The 16,435-nt window shown below is 38.3% G+C and overlaps 3 protein-coding genes across 10 annotated transcripts in view; all 3 read left to right on the forward strand.

Moving 5' to 3' along the window:
* The window catches only part of UNC13B (unc-13 homolog B), a 208,664-nt gene that overhangs the window by 118,521 nt on the left and 73,708 nt on the right, over positions 1-16,435 (forward strand). For all 8 annotated transcript variants that reach the window (XM_054689551.1, XM_054689553.1, XM_037494598.2 and 5 more), the window contains 2 exons: positions 9,108-9,422; positions 11,707-11,797. In XM_054689551.1, coding sequence (XP_054545526.1) covers positions 9,108-9,422; positions 11,707-11,797 — 406 coding nt within the window. The remainder of the gene's footprint in view (positions 1-9,107; positions 9,423-11,706; positions 11,798-16,435) is intronic.
* LOC119232556 (uncharacterized) lies at positions 3,682-5,726 on the forward strand. Its single transcript, XM_037494610.1, has one exon. The coding sequence runs from the start codon at positions 4,899-4,901 to the stop codon at positions 5,724-5,726; it is 828 nt and encodes a 275-aa protein (XP_037350507.1). The 5' UTR covers positions 3,682-4,898.
* On the forward strand, positions 6,337-7,304 carry LOC119232557 (uncharacterized). The gene has a single exon (XM_037494611.2). The coding sequence runs from the start codon at positions 6,337-6,339 to the stop codon at positions 7,054-7,056; it is 720 nt and encodes a 239-aa protein (XP_037350508.1). The 3' UTR covers positions 7,057-7,304.

Genomic DNA, 16,435 nt, shown 5'->3' on the forward strand with positions numbered 1-16,435 from the left:
AATATGCTGTTGGTTCTCTGTTCATTTCACTCACAGAAAAGGTGGGTTCAGGCACAAGGCATCTAACAGCCTCTGTGCAGAAGCTGGCTTATTCGGTTCCAGAGAAAACAAACTCTTAATCCAATAGAGACAATTAATTCAGTATCTGAACCCAGAGCCAAGTCAGTACTGGAGAAGGATTCTTCCATGCAGTCTCCACTATCCTCTTCTATAGTTGCTAATAAGGATATTAGCAGACATGGCAAAACCTCTGAAAGTGAGCACATAGGTAATAAAGCCAGAAATTTATGCTTTCAGAATGCATCAGAAATCATTGGAGAGGACTCAGCTCCACAGAGTCAGAGTTCGGTGGTAAAGTCTGTTTTCAGTTTGCTAAATCCATCAAAGATCTTTTCAGAAAAGGAGGAAACCAAAAAAGATAACGACCAGAGCAAGCAAACAAACAAGGAAAACTTCACTGAATGTGGTTCAGAGTCAAATAAAAAGAAAAATATCCCTGGCAATGAGAGCATTAGCATTGTCATTTTAGATACTAGTGATAGAGAAACTACAGGCTGGCCCTAAATACCTATGAGTGAGAATATGGTATCTTCCCAAATGACCAATGAACTCTCAAGCCTAGCTAGGTCTACAAGTAATAAGAGAGATGATATTGAGAGTCTGTTGGAAGGAAAATACTGTGCAAATCTGTCTCTGTTACTAGATCAACCAAAAATATGTGCCAAAGGTACTTCAGGACATCCTGTGTAACTGGCAGTGGAAGTGTAAATAAAGAGACTTCTTCAAAGCTACTAGATGGGGGCAGAGTTGTTGCTGGTGGTGATTTCCTTGAACTACTCAGAGAATCCTTTAACTAGTTTCTGATCACTTCCCCTGAGGCCTGTTCAAAGGAAAGTTTATCAGAATCTCTGAAAACTCATCAGTTGTAGGAAGGTAGATGGGGAAGGTGCCCTAAGAAAGGTGGACATTCCTTTTCCTTTAGTAGAAAACTGCATATTCCATTTTTAAGAGTGCCTACTCATTCTGAAAAGCAGCAGGATTTAAGAACGAGTAGAAGCATTTTTCCTTTGTTTAAATTTCCTTTCACTGACAGTCACAGCACTGTCAATGAGCAGAATTTTCATGACACAGCAGTAACCACTGATGAAGAGCTCCAAAGAAACTGCAATGAAAATGCCAAACTTAGTTCAATAAATTCTAGTTCAGTTCCAAACAATGACAACAATTTAGGGAAATTTGGCAATTCAGAGAAATTGCGTAAGAATGATCAAAAAAATTGTCCTGAAGATGCCCAACTTAATATAATAATGTCTGATTCAGTTCCAAATATTAATAATCATCTTGAGAAATTTGTAAGTGTAGAGAGATTAAATCCAGGTGACCATACAACATTAGAAAATTGTGACAGAGATACCTTAGACATCGCTGGAGTTTTGCACAGAGAACATGTACCTTCAGATTCTTCAGGAGAAGATAAGACTTTTACACAAGTGACATCTTTAATAGTGTTGGACTCTTCATTAGCATATGTTTCTACCATTTCAGAATCTGCCTTTGTTAATGAAATTAGTGAAGACCAAGTTGTAGATAAAGCTTCTCAGAAAAGAACCCAAGGAGGCTTCCTTTCTGGCCTGTTTAATGGATTTTCTTCTGAAAACATGTTAAGTCAACAAGAATTAAACTTGAAAAATGATGACTTCCATCACAAGAGTATTACCCCAGGTTTACTCTCTGGAATATTTAATTTGATATCAAATAGCAGGATGACTGATTGTAAACTGGATAAAGCAGCATCCTTGTCTTTAAGTGACATAAAGAGTTTAAATGAAAATAAGCATTTATCCTTGGATGAGATCCCTGATACTTCCTGTGTGACTTCTGAGAACCAGAGAAACCATGTTGAAAAACAGGAAAGTTCTGCCTTCATAAATAGCCCTTTATCTTTACCTAGAGAAAATATACAAGTATCAGATGCTTGGGTTGATAATAATCACTACCCTTCTACATGGAAAAATAAGCAAAATGAAAAGCTTTGCTTCTCTTCTGAGAACAGCATACTTCATTGTGCTCCAAGAGCTCACCAGGACCTCTCAGAGAAACTTTTGACTATGAGGTCAATACCACACCATGTTCTTGAAGCAACACTTAATGAAAATTCGAACAAGTTAAATCCACCTGTATTAAATACTAACATTCTTAATAAATCAAGCCACCATCAGGTATTTGAAGAGATAAACAATCTGTTCTGTTATGAATGGGACTCTGATATGAAAGATTGCTCTAAAAATTCCAGAAAGCTTCGACCAGTTGATTATATGTTGAATCACAATATATATCCATCAGCTCATGTTTTCTTGTGGCCTGACTCAGAAAACCCAGCAATAATTTTTGCCAAAAAGATCAAAATGCAAATATCTTGGAGTGGAGAACAAATTCAAGCAGTGTCATTTGGTGTGACTTGCCATATGAATCATTCGACCAGTTAGCATTTAATGAAGATTACTTATTAAAAGGTGATACGTGGGCAACTAACTCATTATATGGAAATTCTCATCTTCTAATTAATGAGACTAAAAATGTACTAGAAGAATTGCCTATTGACTTAAGTTCTTCAAATTATGAAACTACATGCCCCATAGTTGATCAGGCATCAACAATGGAGGAAAACCTTGTCTTTTCAAGTGTTTGTTATGAATACCAGGAATGGTTGGCATGTCTTGGAGATGGAGTGTGGTGGCCATCAGAGGATGGAGAATATGGATATTATATGTTCCATGATGGTCACTATATCTATTTTTTCTTCACTGATTCTACTGGGCAGTATGCATATATATTTATACCTGATTATTCTTATCAAGAGTATTTGAATTGTGATTTACAGGCAAATGATCTTTCAAGAATTATCTTGGATAACAGCATTATTCCTGCCTATAGTTTTAAAGTACTTAACAAGGAAGATGAGTTATTGTGGTACTTTGAAGAGGAATCAATTGATGGTCCTCTTGATTTATCTGGAGTTTGGCCAAGAAGTGAAGGACCAATGTATCTAGATTTGGAAACTTGTTCACAAGTTCTTGGAGAGTCAAGTTATGGCCAAAGGGATCAACTGTTAGATTTTTCAAGCTATAATCCTCAAAAATTTAAAGGAGATTTTGGCTCTTTCAAAGAAAACCTGTGTGGTCCTGAAGACTTTGAATGTATATTGGATCTCAGGAATCTGCCTGAAACTATTGGTAATCATGTCTTAAATAGAGAGAAAATGATAGAACCAACCTCTAGCTAAGGATTTATCAGTTCACCTTTCCAGTTTCCAGTGGCTTCAGGCTTCATCTGAAGAAGCTGCCTCTTTGGTACATCTTGAAAATATGACTAATAGGTCACAGCAAGTAGATGAAATATCATCATTGAACAAAGTAACTTCTGCTTTGGGTGCCTTGATTGGAAGTACTTTAAATTTTGATAAGAATGAATCCTTAGAATCTTTGGCCATGCAGAAAATAGATCAACAGTCCAAATTAGTAGAGCTCACAAATGATAGTCTTCAGTCATTAAGCTTGCGTAAGCAATTCTCATCCCAAAATGAGAAAGAAAGTTTTTTCCAGAAGGATTCAGAGAGACTGATGTTATCCAATGTTCAGCAAGCTGAATTTACTAAAACTTTGAAACAAGAATTCCCTTTAGATAAAAGCATTCATGTGAAAAAACAAAGTTTGTTAAAATCTGTCTTCCAGGTAAGCAAAACAACTCCTCAGACTAAATCAGGTATAGAAGATGATGAAATTATTGTAGCTGATTCTGTTTCAGTTCTTCTTTCACCACAATTTAGTAGGGATGAACACAAGAATTGTGAGCTTTCCCAGGACCAATCTTGCAAAGAGTCTGAGAGGACATTATTTAAAAGTGCATTGAAACTCATTGGTCTGGGAGAAGACTTCACTGGGTAAGATAGCAAATGATAAGCAAGCATCTGGATTTTTGAGCCTCTTTAAAACCCAGGTCAATCAAAAAGAATCACCGAACTTAGAAAAGGATGGTGACAGAAATAGAAAGGCTTCTCAGGAAAAGAAGGAATCTCCTGTTTCAAACTTCTTTGGTACCTTGGGGGATTTCTTTAAAACCCCCAATATACAGACAGCTGAAAATACATCTATTTTTTCAGTGACTAAGAGGATGAAGTCAAATCAAATCCTAATCTAGTACAGTTAACTAGCCAGGATGTTGGGAACTCTCCTGCTGCACCAGTTTCCTATAAAGGGAAGGTTAGATTTAGAAGTCTGAACAAGCAGACTACTATTGATAAAAATGGGGTCAAAGAACCATTGACTAGGAAGCTCCTGGGAAATAATTTTACTGAAAAAGAGGTACCCTCCAGATACCATCTAATCCAGCAGTCATCAAATCCATCTACAAGTTGTCTCAAAGTGTCTTCCAAAGATTCCTCAAAGGAAGCTAGTGTTGTGTCCACAGTGATAGAAGTATCAAGAAGTAATAAAATACCTTTTGATAACCTGAGCAGAAGAAATTCAAATGAACAAAATCACTTTTCTGACAGAGACTGGGTTTTTTCAACTGCCACAACATCTCCTTCCCAAAAAGAGTTACCAGTCAAAAAGAGTATATTTTCTTTCCTGACTGGATCTGAAAAATCTGAGAACAGAGCCTCTGTTACTCTACCAAGAATCAAATCTGAAGCAGAAGGGCTGTTCAGATTTCCTTCCCTTTTCCCCTCTACTAGCTCAAACAGCAAGAAGGATGCCTCTCATAGTATCTCTCCTTCTAGTTTCTTCAGCTTGTCCTTTTTGGATGAAAAGCGGGAGACTTCTGGGGAAAAACATAGTCTATCAACTGTTCCAGTAACTTCCCAACTTTGTAAGAAATCAAATGCTCTTGATGACACAATGACTGGAGAGGTTTACAATGACACTGGAGGGTGCATTGTTAAGGAGATAGCTCATGAACAGCAAATGGCTCCTTTTGTTTCCATCAGCAACACCATTGAGGTTACTGCCTCCTTTGCAGATGAGCTCACAGTAGAGAAGGACTATCAGGGAAAACTGAGCTCCATAAATAATGGGGTAGGGACATCTTTAGCAGAATTCCAGATGAATCAGTTACAAAAAGACTTTGTTCTTCATTCACCAGGATTTCAGGCACAGGCTGAAACACTCCTCATTGGCCTAGAAACCCTTGGGGTAGCTAGCTGTGGAGAAGAGACTTTCAGCCAGGAAGCCAAATCTTTTCCACATAATAGCCATTTGATTGAAAAGCTCAACAACTTAGAAACTTGTCCTAACAGCCACCAAAATGGAAGAGTTGCTAGTAAACCTCTGAACTTGCCATTTGAAAAGGCCCCTGATGAGGTCTTAGCACAGATCCTAGTGAGAAACACCTCCTCTGCAGAGCCAGGGTGTGCAGAGCACCACCAGAACCGAGATGCAGATAAAGAGGAAGACAAATCAGTTATGAGCTCTTCAGCAGAAATGCTTTCGGGGTTTGTCACCAAAGTGAAGTCTTTCTCTGGGTGCTTAATTGAATCTCCAAAAACTTTCTCTGGACTTTTCTCCTCTCTTAAATCTCCAAAGAAAAACTTGTTTTTCTCTCTTTCTTCTGGTGCACCATCTCAGCCCCTTAATAATGAGGTTTTTTTGAGTTTTCAAAAGTCCCAAACTAGAGACAGACAAGCAAGAATCATCTATCCCTGCTACTGCATGGCCTTAAAATGGTAGTTCCAGAGATTCTATAGGATCAGCACCTCCAGAAAGTTTGTGCGTAGTAGCTGCCTCTGCAGCACTCACTTCAGAATCTACACTCAGTGACTGTAGAATGACTGTGGTTAGTTCAGAGTTAGACTTGAAGACCTTGACAGATGATCCTAAACTAACAATCAAAAGAGAAAACAGTAACATTCCTGACAGTATTTCAGAACCCCAAGGTTCTGTCTCAGGTAATGATATTGGGCAAGGAGTATTATCTCTGAGTGAGGAAGGAGACATGGGGACATTGCAGGCCACAGACATGGAGGCATCAGTGGAAGCAGAGCATACCTCATTGCCAGCACAGTTGCTTGCAGATCCTACTTGGATTGCCAAAGAGCTTCCTCCTCCAGTTCAGCCACTTCTTGAGCCAATCTCAGCTATGCAGTCGGCCTTCACAAACCAAGGCATTTTGGAGCTACAGGTAACCAGTTCACAAGAAACCAATACTACGCTGTTCACTGAGGCAAGTGTCAGCCAGAGCACCACACTAGAAGCCCATGACATACTTGATTCACAGAAAGATCCACCTATAATCTCTCAGGAAAGAGAGCAGTCAAGACCTTAATATGACATCCCAAACATGTACAATTGGCCAAAGCTCCATTTTCCACCTTCTGCTACTGAAAGTGGGAAACCACTTAATTCTTTCTTCCCCCCATCTTCTTCCTCTGGCAACAGAGCAGCAGAAGCTGGTTTAATGTCCAGCTTTAAGAAGTCAACTCTGTTTGAGGGAGTTAGAGAGGGGAGAGGGAGTATAATGACAAGTGATCCAAAACTGAGGTATGAAAAGAAACTGGGTCTTTCATTCCTAAGGCTAAAAGAGAACCAAGGGCACCCTGAACAAATACATGCTGAATCCTCCTCTCCAGTTTTGGTTATCATCAGTGATCAGGACCTTGACTTTAGTAAGACTGACAAAGCTTTGGAGTCTTCTCATATGTCTGGAGCCAGTGTGCAGCCAGCTGAGGTTTGTACTCAGCTTTCTGGAGCCTCTGAGCACCTAGAGGCCAGGCCAAGTGTATGTCTTCGTGGGTTCTCAGGGCCAGGAGAAGTCGAAAACCAGCCAGAAACCCCAGCATCTGAGGAACACTGGGGTACCAAAAGCAATCTTTCTGACTGCACTCGTCCTTCTGGGAGTCATGAGGAAGAACCTTGCACTGCCTTCAAGTTACTTAAGCAGCCAGAACAAGAAGAGGCGGTGGTACCTGCTAGCACAGACTGTATTTCAAACGTACACCAGCCAGTTAATCTGCATGACATCAAGGAACCAGAGACCATCAAAAGGCCTGTTCTCAACTAAAGCATCATAAATGATTTTAAGGAATTGGCCATTTATGATGCAGATGACTTAGTGGTAGATCAATCTTAACCAGCTTTTTATCCTTCCTGTGCTGTTCTAGCACCTGAGCCTCATGCTATATAAGAGTTAATTAAGAAATAATGTGTGGGTTTTATTGTTCCCTCTCTTCTCTATAGAGTCAAATGCAATTCATTTAAGGAGCTTCCTGTGTAAAGCAAAGGCAGGAGGTGCTAAGATTTACTCACTCTGGTTTGCTCTCTGTCTTGTATAATGGAGAATTGAGAGCAGGAAGAGGCAGAATGTAGTGGCATATATTAATTACAGCCACATGATAGGCTAGGATGATTCGTTAGGCACTTATGTCTATCTCAATGGGGAGAGACCTACTTTGCTTTGCTTTGCTTTTTCAAGTCTTCTAACGTGCTTTCTCCAGTGGCAATGAGGGTATTAAGTATAGTACAAAGTATAGAGGATTGTTGGCTATAATCTATATTCTATAGCCTATTTTACATGGATTTGTATAGCTTCTTAGATATCAGTTTTTCTCTTTTACTACCCTTGAGATTGGTATCTGATATGTGCTTTAAGTCTTGCAGGAGTTTAGTGCTATTGTTGGGTGTAATTCTTCAGTTGAAAACAATGTTCAGAGTCCATCTGCAAAGGGTGCTAATATTCTCCTTAAAAAAGAGCACTGTATGGTACAACTTAAGAATGCTGCCATGACTTTTGGCCCAAAATGTGTCCAAAGGACTGGTTAGGAGCTCTAGGGATTTTGTGTGTGTGTGTGTGTGTGTGTGTATGTATATGTGCGTACTCAGAACATGACCTGCGTTGCTGCTATGGGATGAAGTCTCAACAATCAACTTGAAAATACCAGGTAATTGGGAGGAATCATAGCGAAAATCTCACCACAAGCCCTTTAGTTCGAGACCCAACTGTGGTGAGGACATGCATTGTCCTTTTGCCTGGAGGCTTTCCAGTGGGATATCAGAAATAAAATGAGGGCTTCTGATTTGGGTCAGATGGGCTGGGATATCCAAATGAGCTGGGATAGGTCATGGTAGCTCATCACCACTTTGCATCTTGAATAGGGCTGAATCCCTTAGATTCAATTTATGACTCAATAACCTTTGGATATTGTTCTTTTTTTCAGACCATTGTTTACTCCCATTTTCTCTGCAAGGTTGCTGTCTTAGAGCAGGGGAACAAATTTCCCTCCTGGACATGGGAATTCTGGGGGTTGAAAGAGGGTTTGATTGGCCTGACTTCAGGTAGAGATGCTTTAATATGACTCTAACCTGGATCTTGGAATTGGACTTTGCCCTACTTTATCCAAAACTGAACCATGGTGTGAGACCGACAGGTGGGCAAGTTCATCCTTAAGACACTCGCCTATGCTGCCAGGAATATCATTGTAACATTATTGTCCAGGACACCATTTTTTTTTTTTTTTGAAGAATTTTTTGGTTCTAGCCTCCATCTCCCAATGGCTTCCACTACCTCGTCCCACAGATGGCTGAGAAATAATTGAAGGAGCATGTCCACTCTTCTTTGCTCATCCTAAGGAATTCATATTTATACTTGTGGAGGAAAAAAGGGGGATATAAATTTAATAAAGAATAAGAAAAGGGAATAGAGTTCATTCATCCATTTCATTATGTGGAATTAGGAAGTTTAATAAATCACAGCCACTGGACATATTTTTAGAAGACCAAGCAAAGGATTTTGGGTATAAGCAAGAGACTGTTTTAATAATTCTTAATTCCACTTATAAATATCACATTAAGATACTCTTTAAAATCACTTGCAGTGTTGAGGTCAAGTGCTGTTGAAGAACCTAGCATGTTGTGTTTTTTGTTTGTTTTTCTGGTTGTGTTTCTGCTGAATAGATTAGTTTCTCTAGACTGTGAAGTTTGGTCCTTTCTTCCTGGGAACCTCTTGTTTTTGATTCTTGCCACTTATATAATCATTCTTTCCTGGATTTACCCACGCTTTTCCCTGGTCCCTAGTTTGCATCTATTTACTCATCTGTCTTCCTTTCATCCTTACAGCCCCACCAGCAGTAGTAGGTATGGCTCCTCCTGCAATGTGAGTCAAGGAAGCTCTCAACTCAGTGAACTAGACCAGTGCCATGAACAAGACGATGACCATCAGGAGAGGGACTCAATTCATTCCTGCAACAGCTCAGGCAGCATCTCCAGAGATGGCCATGCAGGTTTTGGAGAACAAGAGAAGGCCCTAGAACTAACAGGTGAATCAGAGAAGGGGAGAGTATGTGAACCCAAGGAGATGAAAGAAGTTGCTACAACTCATCATCTCCCAGATCTGGTGCTACACAATGATCACGTCTTGAGTCCCAAAGAGAGGTAGGTGATGACTGACTGAGGAGCTCTTAAGATTTCCTCAGCACCTGCCCCGTGGTATTGCTGAGTATGTGTCTTTTTTAATTTGTCCCTGTGTGACTGCATATGGTGGTGATCAGGATACCTAGGTTCAGCTCTGTACTGCTTCTTTTGATTTTTGGTGTAATTCCCAAGATATTTTGAAAATCTCTAAAGACAACAAATGGGTTCTTTGTAGTTAGCTGCCGTGCACCAAAACTTCTTTAGTCTGCATTTATTGACTTAACTTGTTGACCCCACATATGGCAGTTTCTGAGTCATCAAAACTGGAACTGACTTGAGCCTTGCAAGTTATTTCATTCAGAGGAGCTGGTTTGAGCCGGCTTCCTAGCCTGTTAATATTTTAACTTTTCTTATGAACATTGTTTTGCCTTTTTTCCCGTATCTGTGAAAACTAGTACAGTTAAGAAGTTTTGGTCTAGAAGCCATATCTAACCTAACCTCTGGCAGTGTGCCTGGCAATTATTACCCATAAGAAGAAAAAAATATAAACTTGTTCTTGTGACTGTCTTATAATGGTGTTTATTTTTTTTTTTAATTTTTTTTTAATATTTATTTATATAAGCACTGGGTACAGTCAGAAGCGCGGGAGCATGAGAGAATTCACCAGAGCGGGGAACAGAACAGGCAGACTGATGATATACACTGCTGAGGGGAGCAGTGGGTGGCAGGAGAGATCTGTGACCATGTGGGACCCTCACCGGTGACCAGGATCGAACTGGTGCTGCAGAGGCTGTGGGCAGCCTTGCAACCCAGTGCTCAACCGCTGCACCACCGGGAAGGCCCTTATAATGGTGTTTAATATAGAGCTTGAGTGTTGTTATTATTGAGCTAAATTAGTCAGTACAGTAACTGATATGTTTGGACAGAACAGGGTTTCTCAGACTTGGCACTCTTGACATTTGGGGTCACATAACAATTCGTTATGGGAAACTATTGAGTATAGTGAGGGATGTTTAGTAGTATCCCTGGCCTCTATGTACTAGATGTCAATAGCAGTCCCCAGCTGTGACAGCCAAAGATGTCTCCAGATGTTGTCAGATTTCTCTGGTGAGAAGGGGGGACAAAAAGGTTTAGTTGTTGATGTAGCTCCCCAAATTTCAAAGTCTAATAATAAAGCCTCTCACTGGAATATTAGAACAGTGAATGCTGATTACATGGTGAAAGTAAGAGAATGGTTAGTGTCTCTACTTCCCATGAACATGCAGACTTACTTTCCCCTTCATTTTTCCTGACTTTAAGTCATCTCTGATGGCTCATCTAATAGACATTCAGGATACTGTGCTCTGAACCAGCTATTTAACTGGATTAATGATCCACTAAAGCTCTTAGAATTGGCAGATACTGTTGTCAGGGTAGGGTTCTTGGTAGAGCAGCACAAGTGCCCAGGGTGAGTATTTGTTCTTCTCTACTGACTGTATCCTCTTAGATCTTAGCTGTGTGGGTCAAATCCAGCTCTACCTTGGCTAGAAGTATCCACCAATGTTGCAGAACAGTTGACCCAATTAGATGGCGTCAGAGCCTAACATACATTTTACATGTTTAGATGGCAGCCACTTGTCTACTGCCTTGGCAATAGAGGGAGGCAACAGTGGGAGGGAGAAGAAGCATTATCACCAATAACTAGCCTCCTTTCCACAGTTAGGAACTTTGCTGATGACTTATTTTAATATAGGGTAGTGTTTTTGTTTCAAGGGTACTTTGTTAAATTTATTGTTCATTTCACTGAGGTATTGCTAAGGCAGCCCAAGGAACAAGATTATAGCAGGTATTATATTTTTCTTAGTCTTTTGCTGTAGTCTAGGAACTGGTAAATCTTCCAAGTTATTTAATGGGTCAGCATGGGTTTACAGGGACCCTCAAAGGAGTCCCTTGAAGGGAGACTGGTGGTCTTGAGAGGGAGGGTGAGCGCGCCAGTCCCTACTTCTCTGCATAGTTTCAACCCGAGCCCTTGACTCAGGGCCCTTACTATTGCTTTTGGTGTCTTGACCCCTGACTGTCCTAGTGCCCCATTGGGTGAGTAAAAAAGGGTGAAAGTACAGATGAAAAACTAAAAAGAGCTGTTATTTTAGGGAGGAATTGTTTTTACATTGGATATTCAGAACTATGTTGTTTCAGTGGCCTGAATCACTAAATAAGAATAAGCATGAATATAAACCATTTTATTTTAGATATTTGGCAGTCTTGCCTTGAACACTGTCACATTGTGGCCTTGACTCTTGTTAAGAGTTCTTTTCTTTGTTACAAGTTTTCCTGAGGAGAATGCATCTTCACCATCTACCCATGCCAGAGCACACTGGATCCGAGCAGTTACCAAGGTTCGACTCCAGCTGCAGGAGGTAGGAAATCTGTTGTTCTAGAACTAGTTGGGACAGTTTTTCCTTTGAAACTGAGAGACATATGGTGCTGGGGCAGCAATCAGTGATTAGTCATCTTCTTACAGTGTACTTCTGGTAATGCATGACAAGTAAAGTAGAGCCTTAAAAGAGGAGCGGCGGCTGATGGCTCCCTTTTATGCTGATGGATGGAGAGCAGATAGTCCTAGTGGGTGAGGGCCTGAAGGTAAAATTAAATGCTTCTTTTTTAGTGTTATCAACTTGAGACCATTTCATTTTGGGTTTAGTATTTCAAGAGCTCTTATTAGTCAGTTGTTGTCTTCCATGTCTAGCCAGTTCAAGTGCCACTGTCAGGAATACAGGGGCTGAAATTTTAGTATATGTGCTGTCGAAGCAAACATAGGGGCCGAAATTTTAGTGTTCATTAATGCCTGTGAGCTTCCCTGAACCAATGTGAAAGAGTTAAAAAGTAAAGAGAAATATTTTTCATTTTCGGTGTTGTAAGTTTGAAATGTCCTTATCTGTATGTCAGTAAGTCATCAGGCCTCAAGTAGAAAGGACATATTTAAATGGCAAGTGGTTATCATTGCCCTTCATGCATTATGAGTAATCTTTTTCTGAACCCTTTAAGAGAAAGTTGGAGAGATGATAGTCTGTCTCTTCTATATATTCCTGTTTGTATTTCCCTCCCTCACCAAAAAAAAAAAAAAAAAAAAAAAAAAAACCTAACAAAAAACAAGGCTATGTAACTACAGTATAACCGTCCAAACGAGGAAATCAATAATGACATTTTTAACACCCTATGCAGATTTTGCCAGCCTTTCCAAAAGTGTCTGTTTCTTTTCTGGTCTAGGATAAAATCAAGGCTAAGATGTTGACTTTACTAGTAATGTCTCTTTAGTATTTTTTTAACTCAGAATAGTTCCTCAGTCTTTCTCATCTTCAGGAGATTTTACAGGCCTTTCATTTTGTACCATGTTCTGCAGTTTGGATCCATCCATCCAGTGTTTCCTGATGTCCAGATTCATGCCATGCTTTCTTGGCAGGAACTGCAACACAGTGATGCTGGACTCTTTTTAGTGAATTGCATCAAAGTATTTGGTGTCATTCTGTCCTACCCCTTATAACATTGATAATACCTTTAATCACTTGATTAAGATTTTATCATCCAGGTTTCTCCCTCAAGGCACCATTTTCCCCCTTGTGTTTGATAAGGGTATGGTGATACATTACTCTGAGGCTATGCCAATATCTTTTTCTTCTTCAAGTCTCCACCTATTGATGAAATATCTATTAATGACTCCTGTCAGAAACTAGCACCACTAATGGTGGTTGCCAAATGTTAGCTTTCTATTTGCATTATCCTTTTTATATTAATTAGTTGGCATGCTACTGTAAGGAAGAGAATTCCCTTTTCTCCCATCAGTTATATCCATTACTATTACAATGAGTTATATCCATTACTGTCATTTATTTATTTATTTATTTTTAAGATTTATTTTATTTTTATACAAGAGCTGGGGTACAGGCCAGAGGCACGGGAGGGTGAGAGGATTCACCAGAGACAGCAGGGAGCAGAACAGGCAGACGACAGAAATACACTGCTGAGGGGAGCAGCGGGCGTGACAGGAGAGGTCTGCCGCACCATGTGGGATTCTCGCCCGGCAGGCCAGGATCGAACCCGCACTGCAGAGGCTGCAGACAGCTTCACAGCATGGCGCTCAACTCGCTGCACCAACAGGGAGGCCCCTACTGTCATTTATTTTGATGCTTAAACTAGACTAACTTATACAAGCACTCTTAATTTTATCTTTCAGAGAGAAAATGTTTTAATAATGATTGAAAAGGTAGCTGCTTGAAGAATGCACTTTGAATGCAGATATTGGAAAATGTTTCAGAGAGAGACCCCTTATCAGAAATAATGAGTTTTACCTATGAAAACTTATAATTATATATTCTAAAATCTTGGAGACTATAACATATTCAAACTTTTTCTAATGAAATCTTTCAGCGAGGTTTGAATTTACTTGTTAAGTATTTTAAGATGTTGCTGATTTGTAAGATATCAGAGTAGATGAAAACTTATTTGCCAAATTTCAACAAAATCTTGGAATAATTAGTATGTCGAAACCAATAATATATCTTTTATTTGACTCATATAGCTGTATTTTTTTCCAGCTGTGCCAGTTATGAAAACTAAGCATTGAAATAAATGATATAGAAATAGTCTTTCAAATAATTCTATAACAAAATATTAAATCAACATTTAAAATATGAGGCCTATTGTATCACATTGCTTCCACTAAAAATACCACTAATATTTTTAGTGACAGTAAAACATTTTTGTATCATTAATAAATTAAAATTTTTTGTTTTATGTGTTTTACATTTTAATATTTATAGTGTAATATAGTTGTACATGTATATAATTTTTATATGAAAAAGTATACATATTTTGAGAGATGTTTGCTAGAAAAATTTCTATGGATATGGCTAATTGGGAGCCAGTTAATGTAGACTGACATGAGATAAGCTAATATTTAAAGTGGACATTTATGAAGTCAGTGTTGTAGTGCTTGTTCATTTATTCTTTCTTATTTTGCAGAAGTAAAGGTCTCAAAGCCCTTATTATAAAATAACTTCCATGTAAAAGAAAAAATCTGAAAGAAAAAAAAGAATTTATCAGAGCAGACGCAATCTAAGTTATGATTTTTTTTCCTTTAAGAGGCAATTCAGTCTCAAAAAAGCTAACAGTTGCCAAATCTTGGAATTATTTAGAGAAAAACATCATTTATTTAAGAGTAACTAAGAACCATTGAAAAGTAATTGAATAAGAAAACAATAGCAAGGATATTCTTAAGTCTGGTAATGTAATTGGAAGCCAATCAGATGTGGTAAAGAGGAGAAATAGAAACCAGAGTTTAAAAAAGGATCTGATAACAGTTTAATATAGAGCACAAGGGTTTATGATAAAAGTACATCATTTAACCTTAAAAAGGGATTTGCTGACAGATTGAGTTTGTGAGATAGTAAGAAGTATAGCACCAAGCATTTCTTTTTCCTGGGTAATTCAGAGTTCTATCCAGTCACCCCTTAATGTTCATCCCCAAGATAAAAACTTTATCTTTCTAGTTTTTCTGTGAAAGTACAAGCCCAAATGTATATTGGTTCGAATCTACTCCCCACCTTTTTCCCAAATGGTGGTATGTTATGTACACTGAGTATATTTTGCTCTTTTACTTGGAGTTCTATATTGTAAGAAAAATTTTCTTTTTAACCATTATATAATATTCTAATGTATTAATATACTGCAAGTATTAAACTGTTGACATTTTGGGGTTTTTTTTCCTAGTCATTTGCTATAACAAACCATATTGCAAATGGATACTTTTACATAAGTCATTCTGCATGTGTACAAGTATATCTGAAGGGGATATGCATTTGTAATTTTGGTAAAAATTGCCAATTTGCTCTCCAAAGATTTATTTTGCTCATGCTGTTTGTCATTTACATGTCAAGGGGTTCTGTTCCAACATCTACAAAGTTGCCATTATTGGTAGAGAGGGAAAAAGATAACACAGGCAAGAGAAAATAGCTGATTGCACTCTGTAATATGTATCACTCTTGTTCACATTTCCCTGCTAAAGCAAATCATAAGTTCAAATGAGCAGTATAGTATAGATGTACTATAAGGTTTCTACAGTTTAGATATTGTAGAAAGAGATAGTGAAGGATATTTATGAACAGCTTTAATTACTACCCCAAGGGTTATTTGCCTTTCACAGAAATTGTACCAATTTATACTCCTAGTAATGTCATAAAGGTGCTTTTTTCCCAAAGCTACCAGTAGTAAGTTTGGTATTTTCAGTGGTCTGTTAGAAAATAGTGTCTTAGTAGTTTAAATTTGCATATTGTATTATTAGTGAAGTATGTTTTCATATAAGTAAAGGTTATTTGTATTTACTTTTCTGTGAACAATCTATTAGTTCTTTGCCTGTTTTTCTGGTGAGCTTTTGATTTCTAGGAGCTTTTTATTATTTCAGGGAAATTAACTCTTGCCTGTGGTGTGAGTTGCCAATAATTTTCCTAGTATATCATTGCAAGAAATTTTTTAACCGTAATGAGCCACATTTACCTAGTCCAGAAAACCAGAATTTACCTATTCCAGAAAATTTAGGTTTATAAATTATCTAGTAAAACAATGATTTGAAAAGAGGAATTCGGGAAAAATGTGCTTCAGTGACTCCAATGTTACCTTCATGATCAAATAAAACCTTTACTATCTAACTTAGTGTGATTCAAAGTGTGTCCTGTGAACTAAAACTGTTTGTTTCAAGTCTTAGATGAAATAAGTTCTGAAATTAAAGTTGAGTGTTTAGAAGAAATTTGGATTGCCATGACATTAAGTGCATGATCAGTGGCCCTGTGTCACTAAACAGTGTATAGACCGAAAATATGAATGCTTGTCATAATGGAAATAAAAAATCAGATCGTTCGCAAAAGAATTTGAAAAGTATTGATACAGAACCTACATGCCTTTCCAGTCTTATCTTTTTCTACTATTCCGTTTAGTCAACACTTTCAACATAGGGGATTATTTATTTTCAATAAATAATTGCCGACAGATTATTTATTATTTAT

Source organism: Talpa occidentalis, unplaced genomic scaffold, assembly GCF_014898055.3.
Source record: "Talpa occidentalis isolate TD23 unplaced genomic scaffold, MPIMG_talOcc4v2.1 talOcc4.7, whole genome shotgun sequence".
NCBI lineage: Eukaryota > Metazoa > Chordata > Mammalia > Eulipotyphla > Talpidae > Talpa > Talpa occidentalis.